We start from the raw sequence: 14,258 nt of genomic DNA on the forward strand, positions 1-14,258 counted from the left end.
CCCGGTTGCCCCTCTTCCAGGCCAGCTCTCTGCTGTGGCCCGGGAGTGCAGTGGAGGATGGCCCAAGTGCTTGGGCCCTGCACCTGCATGGGAGACCAGGATAAGCACCTGGCTCCTGGCTTCGGATCAGCATGGTGCGCTGGCCACAGCGTGCCGGCCACAGCGGCCATTGGAGGGTGAACCAACGGCAAAAAGGAAGACCTTTCTCTCTGTCTCTCTCTCTCTCTCTCACTGTCCACTCTGCCTGTCAAAAAAAATAATACCCTAAAAACATCTCAAAGCATTGCGTCCTGTAGTGCTGTATGCAAAAGAAGTGCCATGTTTTCTCAGAGCAGCAGCTAGAGTGATCCTTGCGAAACACTGATTAGATCACGTCACTTCCCTCTCAGAGCCATTTTGGATGCAGTGGCTTCTGCTGGGCTCTGAGTCAAAGCCCAAGTCCTAGAGCCAACAGGACCCCACTCTGAATTTTACAGCCTTCTCGCTCTCTCTCCTGGCTGTGTCAGCCCAGCGACAAAAGTCTGCTCATTTTCAAACATATCAGTATCATATTCTCTTCCTGGAATGTTCACCTAGATACCTGTTTGGCTGTTATTCACTCAGCTCCCTCAGCTCTGCGAACATCTCCCCTCTATCCAGCCTGTCTGACCACTCACTTCAACATCTGCAGTCTGCCCTTGCCTCCTCTCAACTTCCAGGACTCTCAATTACCTTTAATCTCCTTCTTCTATGTTCTACTGCATATCTTTATTTTTCTATTTCATACATATAATTCAGTCATTACTAACTGATCATTGTTTTCATGATGCCTTCCCCCAGGATATCAGAGCTCTATTCTGTTCTCTGATATTTCCCTTTTGCCTAGTATATAACAGGTGCCCAATGGACATGTGATTTTGCCGGAATACTTTCTTTCTTTTCTTTTCTTTTTCTTTTTCTTTTCTTTTTTTTTTTTTTTTGACAGGCAGAGTTAGACAGTGAGAGAGAGAGAGACAGAGAGAAAGGTCTTCCTTCCATTGGTTCACCCCCATAAATGGCTGCTGCAGCCGGCGCGCTGCGCTAATCTGAAGCCAGGAGCCAGGTGCTTCTCCTGGTCTCCCATGCAGGTGCAGGGCCCAAGGACCTGGGCCATCCTCCACTGCCTTCCTGGGCCACAGCAGAGAGCTGGACTGGAAGAGGAGCAACTGGGACAGAACTGGCACCCCAACCGGGACTAGAACCCAGAGTATCGGTGCCACAGGCAGAGGATTAGCCTAGTGAGCCGTGGTGCTGGCCTGCAGGAATACTTCCTAAACCTCCTGGTGAATGGTGGGTTAAATTACTACATTAGTCTCTATTTCTTGATTATATATACCTGTTTCAACAAAATATACCACAAAATACTCTTTTCACATGTACTATATTAATATTCTGTGACTCTGGGATACAAGTTACACTTCAGCAAATATAACTGTAGGCTACATGTCACTGGGTCTGGGTTTTATTCATGGTCTTGCCCTTGGGAATATAGCCACACCCTTTCTCAGAACAGAACTTCCACGCAACTAAACCAGTCCTCTTCTGGATATCTTCTGGATAGCACTCAGTGTTATGAAGTTTTGTCCCCAAGAAAGAGTAGCCATCTCCAGGCAGGATATGTTTTGATATCCCTTTTCTCTATCACAATTTAGTTCACTATGCCTAATATTTCCTTAATAGCTCTTGAGTGATGGTTTGAAACAGAGATTGCAACCAGAAGCCATATATCCCTGACAGTACAAAAAAAGGTTGGGACCTTTCCCAAGAGTTGTGTCTTCAAGTAGGTAACTATCATCAAAGGCAGCTCCACCAGACTATTTTTCAATTCATTAAAGTATATCATTCTGGGTTAAAATTATTTGATATCTCTATGAAAATATAAGATGGCAAACTGACCAGAATATAATAGTTCAACAGATCCAAAACAAATACTTACAGTAGCTGTAAGGAAAAGAGTCCTTCAAATAAACTTTTAGGGAGTTCTGTAATCTTATTTCCATACAGGACACTGAAAAAAATGTTTCAAAAGAAAATATGAGACACCAAATCAACCTAACATATTTATATAATATATATGTACTCAGGTATAAAGGCTATAAACAGGCACTGAATATGTCATAAAAGTTACAACTGAGTAAACAAAGTCAATTGTCAATATATTTTGCCAGATTACAGATCTGATATTTGCTTACTATGGACAATTTAAAAAACATAGAAAACTAAGAGAAGTCAATGAAAATTAATATAGTTTATAATTCATTGCCCTTTTGTAGACATTTTTCCCATTAAGTTGGCAGGTTTTATACACACACACAGACACACACACACAAGGATCATATATAATGAGAATACACTTTGTAACCAAGAAGAACTCAAATGTAAATTCCATTGCTTATTAGAAGGATGAGTTTGGCTTCTCAATATTGGTAAATAGTGAAAGGAATCAATAAAAGAGCAACAAAAGAATAAAGCTTTTCTTACAAACATATGATGTATGTGCTGAGAAACGAAAGATCATGAATATGAACATTGAAATTTTCACACATTTTCCCAAGAAATAGAATTAGAAAAAATCATCACGGTACTCAATCTGAACATACACTAAACACACTGGTACACTTGATGCCTAGCACAGATTTCAGCTTGCAGTGAGGTTCTCACATTGGATTCATGAGTAACATGATGATAAACTAGCAGAGGAATACATAATAAACTTACAAATTATTTTTTTAAAGATTTTATTTATTTGGGAGGCAGAGTTACAGAGAGGGGTAGAGAAAGTGGAGCGTTCTTCCATCTGCTGGTTCATTCCTCAGATGGCTGCAATGGCTAGAGCTGGGCTGATCCAAAGCCAGGATCCAGGAGTTTCCTCTGGGTCTCCCACATGGGTGGTGGGCCAAAGCTCTTGAGCCATTTTTCACTGCATTCCCAGACATTTAGCAGAGAGCTAGATTGGAAGAGGAGCAGCTGGGACATGAACAGCACCCATACAGGATGCTGGCACTGCAAGCAGAGGCTAACCTACTATTCCATGGCACTGTCCCAGAAAATAAATTTTAAAAAACTAGCAAAGTGAGGGGATGTCAAAAGTCTAATCAGAAAAAATGTAAATGGCTGACTCATCTTGTCGCTATTCACAATAGGTTTTCAATGATAAATATATCTTTTTAGTCCCTAAAAGTAGGGTACCAGAGGCTATGAGAATGTAGAAAAAAAAAAAAAAAAAAAGGAAGGAAGTGCATTGTCAGGGAAAAGACAGAGAAAGAACAGCAGTGGAACTTCAAGAGAAGGAGAGGGAGGCCACGGCTCTGTGTGGAGACTGCAGCACAAGCACGGACACAACACATGACCCCAGCAGCTGAGAGACTAAGGGAACACCAGCTTTGAAGAGTCAGGTGGAATCAGACTGCAGTAACCCATGACATTGGTGATATAGCTCTGCTATGGCCTGGGAAAGCAGTGGAAGATGGCTCAAGTCCTTGGGCCCCTGCACTCATGTGGGAGACTGGAAGAAGCCCCTGGCTCCTGGCTTCAGATCGGCAAAGCTACAGCTGTTGCAGCCAACTGGGAAGTGAACCAGTGGATGGAAGACCTCTCTTTCTCTGTGTCTGTCTCTTCTTTTTCTGTGTAACTCTGACTTCAAATAAATAAATCTTTTTTTTTAAAAAAGAAATAATGACATTCCATAACAAACAGAAATTGAAATTTGTCACCACTCATAAAGCCTTACAAAGATACCTAAGGATGTGCTGCACACAGAAACACAGAAAGCCACCATTTGAAAGAATGTAAAGGTAGAAAAATGGCCACTAAAAGTACAAAGAAAATTCAAAGCAAACAATAGGAATATTTATGGAAAAGTGGCAGGGCGAAGTCATTATGTTTCAATATTAACCTTGAATGTAAATGACCTAAGTTCTCCAGTTAAGGATACTGACTGGCTAAATCAATTAAAAAAACAAGACCCACCTAATTGCTGCTCACAAGAAACACACCTCACCAACAAAGACACACATAGATTGAAAATGAAAGGATGGAAAAGTTATTCCCTGCTAACTGAAATCAGAAAAGAACAGGTGTAGCCATGCAGATATCATACAAAATGGACTTAACACAAAAACTGTCAAAGGGTACAAAGAAGAGTACTATGTAATGATTAAAGAATCAATTCAACAGGAAACTGTGACCATAGTAAATGTATATACATACAATGCCAGGACACCTGGCTATTTAAAACAAATGTTAATGAATCTAAAGGGAGACACAGACTGCAATACAATAGTAATGGGGGACTTCAATACCCCAATTTCATCAATGGAAAGATACAGAAAATCAACAAAGAAACAACAGAGCTAATTGACACTATGGAACAAATGGACTTAACTGATATTTACATAACCTTTCATGCCAAAGTTGCAGAATACACATTCTTTTCTTCAGCACTTGGAACTTTCTCTAGGATTGACCAGATGCTAGGCCATAAAGCAAGTCTCAGCACATTCAAAACAATCAAAATCATACAATGTATCTTTTCTAATCACAATGGAATGAAACTTGAAATTAACAACTCAAGAGTCTCCAGAACATATGCAAACATATGGAGACTGAACAACATGCTCCTGAATATACAGGGGATATAGAAGAAATAAAAAAAAAATTCCAAAAATTTATGGAAACAAATGACAACAATGATGATACAACATAACAAAACTTATAGGATACAGCAAAAGTAATGTTAAGAGGGAAGTTTACAGCAAATGGTGCCTGCATCCAGAACTTGGAAGGTATCACATAAATGAACTATCAATGCATCAATAAACCAAGCCCAAAATTTGTAGGAGGAAAGAAATAATTAAAATTAGAGAAGAGTAAGCAAAATTGAAAACAAAAATCCAATACAAAAGATCATTGAAATGAACAGCTGGTTTTTTTAAAAAATAAACAAAATTGATAAACCATTGGCCCAAGTAACCAAAAAAGAGGAAGACTCAAATCAATAAAATCAGAGATGATAAAGGAAATGTAACAATAGATAGAGCAGAAATAAAGAGAATCATCAGGAATTACTACAAAGAGCTATATGCCAACAAATTAGAAAACCTAAAAGAAATAGATCAATTCCTGAACACATACAATCTACTAAGTCATGAAGACATAGAAAACCTAACAGACTAATAACCAAATACAGAGATTAAATCAGTAATAAAGACCCTCCAACAGAGAAAAGCTCAGAACCCGATGCCTTCACTACTGAATTCTATCTTATATTTATAGAAGAACTAATTCCAATTCTTCTCAAGCTATTCGAAACAATTGAAAGGGAGCAAATCCTCCCAGACTCCTTCTATGAAGCCGTATCACCTAAAGTTGAAAAATATACAACAGAGGAAGAGGTCTATAGACTAATATCCCTGTTGAACATAGACGCAAAAATTCTCAACAAAATACTAGCTAATTGAATCGAACAACACATCAGAAAGATCATTCACCAGGACCAAGTGGGATTAATCCCTGGTATGCAGGGATAGTTCAATATTCACAAATCAGTAAATGTGATACATCACACTAACAAACTGAAGAACAAAAGCCATATAGTTATCTCAATAGATGCAGAGAAAGCATTTGATAAAATACCACATCTTTAATGATGAAAACCCTAATCAGATAGGGTATAGAAGGAACATTCATCAACCCAATCAAGTCAATTTATGACAAAGTCACCAACAGCATCTTAATGAACGAGGAAAAGTTGCACACATTCCTACTAAGACAGAACCACACAAGGATGCCCATTCTCACCACTGCTATTCAATGTAGCCCTGGAAGTTTTAGCCAGAGCCATTAGGCAAAAGAAATCAAATGGATACAGATTGGAAAGGAGAAAGTCAAACTATCTGTGGATGAAGGGACATGATTCTATATATAGATAGATCAAAACTCTCCACTAAGAGACTACTGGAACTCATAAAACAATTTGGTAAACTCATAAAACAACTTGGTAAAGTGGCAGGATATAAAATTAACACACAATAATCAATAGCCTTTGTATACACAGACAATTCCACAGCTGAAAAAGAACTTCTAAGATCAATCTCATTCATAATAGCTGCAAAAAAATTAAATACCTTGGTATAAACTTAACCAAGGAGGTCAAAGATCTCTTTGATGAAAATTACAAAATATTAAAGAAACAGAAGATGACAGGAATTTTCCATATTCATGAAAGGTACCCTAATCCACAGTTGGTGGGAATGTAAACTGATATAGCCATTGTGAAAGACAGTATGAAGATACCTCAGAAATGTGAACATAAATCTACCATTTGACCAAGCAATCCTACTGCTGGGAATTTACCCAAACAAAATGAAATCAGTATATGAAAGAGTTATCTGTAACACCATGGCAGCAATTCAAGGTATTCAGTTCAAGACCATTCAGTTAATGTATTCGGCAACTTTGCCACGCGGAGTTTTCTAAGCATGGTGCCCAATTAGATTGCATCCATATGTTATTGTTTGTCAACATTTTCTCTATGTGCTGAGCACTTATATGACCAAGATGGGAAAGAATGGCTTCCAAAAAGCAATCACAAAGTGTAATTTTCAGCAAGCAGTTTTAATATATTGAATGCTCTTGAATGAGAAGGGTAAAAAACCTTTATAAATTGTGGGGTACCACATGAAAATCAATGGGTGAACAATTTAGTAGATAGTTCATTTGGGCCTTTGTTTCAAAGGTTTGCTCAAATAGCATGAAAGGTGCACCATGTAGAAGGTATGCCATATTTATAAAGTTAAATCTATGCTGTTGTCTTTAAAACTATTAAAAATAGATAAAAAATGTTTATAGTTATAAGACAAGTTGGGTAAATGGTGGAAAAAAGGGAAGAAATCATGTAAGGAAGTGGGAACTCTATCTGTATAGGTGTTATTGTTATAGATTTCAGCAACTATAAACTATTACAATAAATAAATACTAGTGTGATGCTACAGATATTTCATAACAAAAAGGTATGGGAATGCTATAGATAGGAGGTTTTGTTTTTTTTTTTTTTTTTTTTTTTTACAGGCAGAGTGGATAGTGAGAGAGAGAGACAGAGAGAAAGGTCTTCCTTTTTGCTGTTGGTTCACCCTCCAATGGCTGCTGCGGCTGGCGCATCATGCTGATCCGAAGTCAGGAGCCAGGTGCTTCTCCTGGTCTCCCATGCGGGTGCAGGGCCCAAGCACTTGGGCCATCCTCCACTGCCTTCCTGGGCCATAGCAGAGAGCTGGCCTGGAAGAGGGGCAACTGGGATAGAATCCAGCGCCCCAACCGGGACTAGAACCCGGTGTGCCAGCGCCACAAGGCGGAGGATTAGCCTGTTAAGCCACGGCGCCGGCAGATAGGAGCTTTTTTATACAACAATGAGATAAAAAAAGCAGTGAGAATGAGTTAAAAAAAATCCAAATACAAGGGCGAAGAAGTAGGATGACAGCCAGTAAAATAGAGCCAAAATCTATAAAAGTGAAGGAAAGACATTTTGTTACATAAAGATATAAAGTGCAAGAAGTCCAGTGAGAATTTGTGTTATACTGTTAAGAGGGAAAGATAATTTCTTTAAAATTTGGGAGATGAAAATAAATTCAGCTGAAACAAAAAACAAATATGTGAGGGATTTGAACAATATCATACAAATACCAAGAATGACAAACTGCATAGCTTCTCTACAGTATGCTTATATATGACTTATATTCAGGATACTATAAAGAGCATATAATTATGCTGATAGAGAATTGTTTTACTGTGCTTTGAAAGTATAGGGAAATCTTAAGACAGCTCTTACATATGCTACTGGAAGGAAGGTTAAGAATGTTAAACCCAGCTTAACTGTTGTGAGCTCAACATCAGGTACTAAGAGACAGCAACTATGGGTGGCCAGTCTGAATTTTCTTAGGTTTTTAGAAGGTTGGCAGAGACAGAGCTCTTATGGAAAAAACGACCAACATAGGAACCTGTAAGACGGCTATCATGAAAAAGTTGCTATGGGAACACTTTACTATTCCAATAAATGTTAACACAGTTACATTCCAAAAATAAAAATAATGCATATTTGAGAATTATAACATTTAAGTATTTTTAAAGAAAGTACAATTAGGGGCCAGCACTGTGGCGTAAAAGGTTAAGCCTCCATCTGCAGTGCTGGTATCCCATATGAATGCTGGTTTGGGTCTCGGCTGCTGCACTTCAGATCCTGCTCCCACTAATGCAGCTGGAAAAGCTACAAAAGGTGGCTCAAGTGCTTGGGCACTTGCACATACAGGGGAGACCCAGAAGAAGCTCCTGGCTCCTGGCTTCAACTTGGCCCAGCCCTGGCCATTTGGGGAGTAAATTCGCAGATGGAAGATCAGTCCATCTCTCTCTCTCTCTCTCTCTCTCTCTCTCTCTCTCTCTCTCTCTCCCCCTTCTCTCTTTGTATCTGTTCCTTTCAAAGAAAGAAGGAAAGATAGAAAGAAAAAGAGAGAGAAGAGAAAAAGAAAGAAAGAAGGAGAAAAAGAAAGAAGGAAAGAAAAGGGAAAGAATGGGACAAAATAGAGATGCTGCATTTCGATTTTTATTGAAAACCTACAGTAAACTCTAAGATACTGAGTAGGAGAATTTACGTCGGTCCAAGAAAAGGCTGTAGGAAACTGAAGTGGAATAATGACCTCTTTTCAGTGTAGATTCCTGTGGGATCTGTGAGACAGTTAATGAAATTAGAGTAAGGGAATTGCAATAGTTTGCAAGGGGTAATGAAAAAAAAAAAAAAAAAAAAGGAAAAAAAAATCCACCAAAATCATGTGCTAGAGCTCTTGGGCATAAAAATTCCCATGGATGATTAAAATCCAGAAATGTCACCCTGATATGTATCAGGATGACTTTGTCATCCCTATACCTATCATCTCTCTCTGTGCTTTAACAAAGCAAGCAGGGTAGTAATGTTATCCCTGTTTTAGAGATGGGCTAACTGTGGCTAACTGGGGTACAGGGAAATTAATAACATGTTCAGCTGCACACCAGAGAAATGATAGAACTGGGATTTGAACACAAGCTATCTAATGTCATAAAGGTTATATGCCTAGGGCTGTGCAATACTGCTCTAGCTTTTAATTTTGTTAATATAAAATATATAAATATGATTAATTCATAATTTTTATTAAATACTCTAGAAATTACATTGCTATCTCATTGAAGGAAATAAAAAATCCTGATTTAATGCAGGCATAAATCTTTAAAAAGTTTGCTACTACTATGTTATATATCATATAACACATTCATGTATAATAATATAATTATATACAATAAATAATATGCAATAAGTATTAAGGCTAAAGTAATAAATAAATGGTAAAGTATTTACTCAACAGAAAAGACCTAAAAATATTTAGCAAATCAAGGCTGGTTTTCTGTAAGAGATACCATTTTGGCAATTATTTACCATTGACTTTGCTTTTCTTTAATGTAAAATGCAATAGATTTATTTGGAAATGTACCATTTTAAAATATTTTTACTCCTTTAGCAAATGAAACCATTAGATTAATCTGGTTATATACTTGAGTATAGTTTAATTCTCATAGCCATAAAAGGCAATTTAACATTATGAGAGCTTAATAATAAACTCAGCAGGCAAGCAGACATAACTAAGAATTCTCCATTCATTTTTATATTTTTGACATTTTAAAATATTTTTTATTTATTTATTTGAGAGGTACAGTTACAGACAGTGAGAGGGAGAGACAGAGAGAAAGGACTTCCATCTGCTGGTTCACTCCCCAAATGGTCGCAACGGCTGGAGATGCACCGATCCGAAGCCAGGAGCTTCCTCCGGGTCACCCACATGGGTGCAGGAGCCCAAGCACTTGGGCCATCTTCCGCTGCTTTCCCAGACCATAGCAGAGAGCTGGATGGGAAGAGGAGCAGCCTGGACTAGAACCAGTGCTCATATTGGATGCCGGCGCCACAGGTGGAGGATTAACCTACTGCACCACAGCACCGCCCCTACTTTTTGACTTTTAATTGTTTTCTTTGAAGCACAGATATTTGAAGGGCCAAAAATTGTTGCAGTAACTTGGCTTTTGTTTGTCTTTCTGTTTGGTTAGGAGGTTGTTAATGTTCTACTTAGAGAATACAAGTTTTCAGGATGATATACACAGTAGTTTTTGGAGAATGTAGGTTATGCAACTGAAGTTCACACTGAATTTTGTTATGTTAAAACCCAAGAGTCCACTCTGAGAGAAACACATGACCATACTCTACATTTTCAGGCCTTGCTTTTCCACTAGCCACCACACTCACCTCCAAAACGAAACAACAAAAATGAGCCCAAGCACGTACTTCAGGTAAAGTGGTAACATTTCACATTCTTTTCTCAGAGAACACTCAGTCTTCTGAAAGCAGGTCAGCATAGCAGCCTGAACCCCCATGTGCCCACATGAGCCCTGCTGTCTAGTTCTCCGCTCGGTAAGCGTGAGAGTAACTGTTCTACATAACTGAGCTGTTTATCTGGGTCTGACATGTGTACCTTGTGCATCCCAGCATTCTCACTTGCCATCCCTGACTGCTGAAATCCCGAAGACTGTGCTAACTCACTTCAGTAAGAACTCATCTCCAAGAATCTAGTCTTGAAGACCATAAAAATGCTAGCCTCCAATTACAAACTGAATAAAACTTGATCTAAACATCATTTTACTTGGTGGAAAGTTAAAGAATTTTTACAAGTTTGAAAGAACAGTAGCTTTTATAAATTTATTTTAGACCATCCTTAATTTACATAGCTATCTCTATGAAAGTTTTCTTGACATTAAAAGCTGTCATACACTCTTATCTACGTTCTTGGCACGTTTAAAGCTATTTCTTTCAGGAAAGTCACAAGGTGATGAAACAAATAGTGGAGGAGGGGTCCTCTCCTTGGTCATCTTCAACCTTCACAGCAAGATGGCATCAGCCATCAATCTAAAGATGGCTGAGACTGTCCCCTTACATGGTGGCTATAGCCTCAGAGATGATAAATACAGAACTGCCTAGACGACTCCAAAATAAACATTGTCCCTTTATTTCAGAAAAAAAAAACTTTGTCCAAAATGTGCTCTTACTCTAGTTCTATGGTGGCAAAATTGACAAACCATAAAATGCATACCATTACTAACTGCTAATCTTAGTGACAGGCAGCAGTCTCCCATAAACGTGATGGGATCATTAATGATGACTGATAATTAGTATTATTAATAACGTCCATTTCATAATGAAAACGTAGGAGAGTCTTTCTCCTAAATGCCAACTTAGAAGTCACAGCCACCCTTTGTTGTGGGTTCTGCTCAATGCCATCAATACTTACAGTGAATTCAGAGAGCGCAGTCCTTGGAAAGCATCTGGCGCGAGTTCAGAGATCTGATTATTGCTCAGGTCGCTAAGATCAGAAACAGGGTTCCGTTAAACCACAGAAGGTGCCAGTGAGGTTTACTGCAGGAGCATTCCATGTACAGCCTTCACCTGTCAATTTTCCACCTATTGCTACTTGTATAAAATTTGCCACATGAAACATCTGAAGAATCCTAAATTACGCTTTTTAAATCAACCAGCAGCTATTTTCCTGAATTCTCATTAAAAATGCTATGCCTTTTGACCATAGAGTATGTGAGAATTTGCATAATATATTGACTATATACATTCACATTTGTGTGAATCAGTATGTCAAATTACAAAGCACTGTAAAAATTACATAGTTTAGCTATTAATATTGAAGTTTTAGTCTAGAACTAGCAATCAGTCACAACACTTAATATTTGAGCTGTCACACACTTAATGATTCATAATTAGGTTTCTATGCATGGCCATAACCTATATAATTTTTGAAGTTACACATATTACATAATACTGTCACTCACATTCTTCTAAGCTTCTTGTATGGTGAGAAAGCTCCAGGAGGGATGACCTTGATTGCATTCTGTTCCAAACGTCTGAAATTGAGAAACAAAATTTTTTAAATGGGAATGTTAACTTTGAGATATGCTTAATCCAAGACCAGGATTTGTGTCAAGGGATCAGGTTGATGCTCTTCACAAACAGTATATTAATTTTTCCCTCAACATTGACTACTAAAATTAATTCTGCTGTCCACAAAATGTGGAACCACCTGAGATTAAGGTAATCATAAAACGAATAGAAATATTGTTTTAAAATATTGATTATCAATATTTAAGCCAGCACTTTATAGCAAAAAAGAAATACCTTTAAGAAATGAGCTTGAGAGTACATTTTAATAATCTTAATATAAGTAAGAGAAATGTGTAGTAACACTGAATACATGTATAAAAGATGATATAGCCATAATGTTCACAAAGAAAGCTGCTGAATATTATCTTATAAACCTATTGTTCCGTCTACATAAAGCATACTAATGGTGCAAAAAATAATTGCCATTCTCAGAAAATTAATTCTGAAGCTTCATTGGAGGCAAAATCTCCTAAGACTGTTATAGATATTTTCAGCACGACAGTCTGGACTCTGTAGATTCATTATGTGACTGTTTCACGTAAAAACCACTGCGGCAAAATGCATTCAAACACAATTGAAGTGTTTTTATGATACGCTAAAATTACACAGTTGAAAATAACTCCCTGACATCATTTACTCTATGGTCCTGCTCTCAGGGTAAGACAATATTTTACCCAGCTAGTTAGGAATGACTCAAAAGAGTAGATTTCATTATGTCTTTTGGTAAATATTTTAGTTAATCAAAAAATGTCGAGCTTCCTTGCTCTCCATATAAACATCCTAAAAAACATTCCACATCCCAGAGAGCTGCCTCCATTGAACCAGGTATCCCAGGCTCTCTGGCCAACTGGCTTCTGTGAGATTTGGGCAAGCAGAAACACTGATAGGAGACTGAAGGGTTGAGGGAGAGAAAAACAGGGTGTTACTCCCTTTCTGTACCTCAACAGTGGTCTGCGGCTGTGCCTCATCTTCTTTATGGTTTCAGTTCCTGCTTGGGTTACCCCTAATTTCAGATCACATCTCTTTCTTCGAAGCCTTGGGGCTGGCAGCATATTTTTTCTCTGTGTCATCTTAGAACTCATACTCCATATTAAATCTATCTATGGAACTACCAGATATGAGTTTGATTTTCCTGCCTGGATCTAAAAACATGTATATATGCACACATACATACACATTAGACATTTACATGCTTATCTAAATGTATGTGTATGTATGTGAAATATATACATGTATATACATTAAAATATTTATATTTAAATACATTGAGTATATATTGACTATATATGTGTTGTATACATTGGTACAAATTTATTACTGAATGCTGGTAATCTTCAACATGTATGAGCAATATTTAATTAAAATAAAAGGAAACAAAATACCCCTAGGGTGTTAAATCTACCGCACTGCCATGGTTTCTTCAGCAGTCACCTCTGACCCTTATTTCTAAATGCCATGACGTTCCTCGATCTACTGTGGCATCAATTTTGCTAAAAATTCTTCTTTCCTTGGATGTGACATTATCATTCCTGGCTCTCACTGTACACTTGTTTAATTCTTTTCCAACTCTTCTCTTGCTTAATATATGGCTTCACCTTCTAAGCCCCTAAATACTCCTCTCGCTCAAGGTACTGCTCCTCTCTCCCTCATACAGGAAGTAAAGTTCTTTCTACATCACCTTCGATTCTGGTCCTGACGTCTCCCCTTTCAAACAACAGAAGCTATTCACATTAAAGACAAAGCAAAGCATAATCACAGAATTTGGAAAATACAGAATATGCAAAGTACAAAATTAAAATCACTCATAATGCACTGAGATCAATGTTCCTTTGTGGTTTTTTTTTTTTTGCTTTTTTTCTATAATTGAGATCTTATTGTATATAGAATTTCAAGTTGTATCCTTTACAGCCAATGTAGCAACATACATGTTTTCCTACATTATCATTATTAAAAATTTTTAAGACATTACTTTCAATGCCTGCTTAATATTCCATTGTCAAAATGTACTTCATATCCTTACCTCTTCTCTGGGATTAAGCATTTAGGTTAAGCGTACTTTTACACTACTGTTAACAATGATTAGTTACTTTAAGAAAACTAAAGCATGAGTCCCTTCTTTCCCAGATTTGCTCAGGTATGACTGCTTATGCCTTTCCCTTTATGCTAAGAACATTATGTTACTTCCTCTGCTCTTAGCTCACCACATTTTCTTCATATTTTACATAACCCT

At 37.7% G+C, this 14,258-nt stretch overlaps 1 protein-coding gene across 2 annotated transcripts in view; it reads right to left on the minus strand.

Annotated features, from left to right (window-relative positions):
- Nucleotides 1–14,258, minus strand: part of SLIT2 (slit guidance ligand 2) — a 388,499-nt gene that overhangs the window by 88,518 nt on the left and 285,723 nt on the right. For both annotated transcript variants that reach the window (XM_062212660.1, XM_062212659.1), the window contains exons 10-12: nucleotides 11,920–11,991; nucleotides 11,370–11,441; nucleotides 1,955–2,026 (exon numbers count right to left, since the gene is read on the minus strand). In XM_062212660.1, the coding sequence (XP_062068644.1) occupies nucleotides 1,955–2,026; nucleotides 11,370–11,441; nucleotides 11,920–11,991 (216 nt within the window). The remainder of the gene's footprint in view (nucleotides 1–1,954; nucleotides 2,027–11,369; nucleotides 11,442–11,919; nucleotides 11,992–14,258) is intronic.

The sequence above is a fragment of the Lepus europaeus genome, chromosome 16 (assembly GCF_033115175.1).
Source record: "Lepus europaeus isolate LE1 chromosome 16, mLepTim1.pri, whole genome shotgun sequence".
Taxonomy (NCBI): Eukaryota; Metazoa; Chordata; class Mammalia; order Lagomorpha; family Leporidae; genus Lepus; species Lepus europaeus.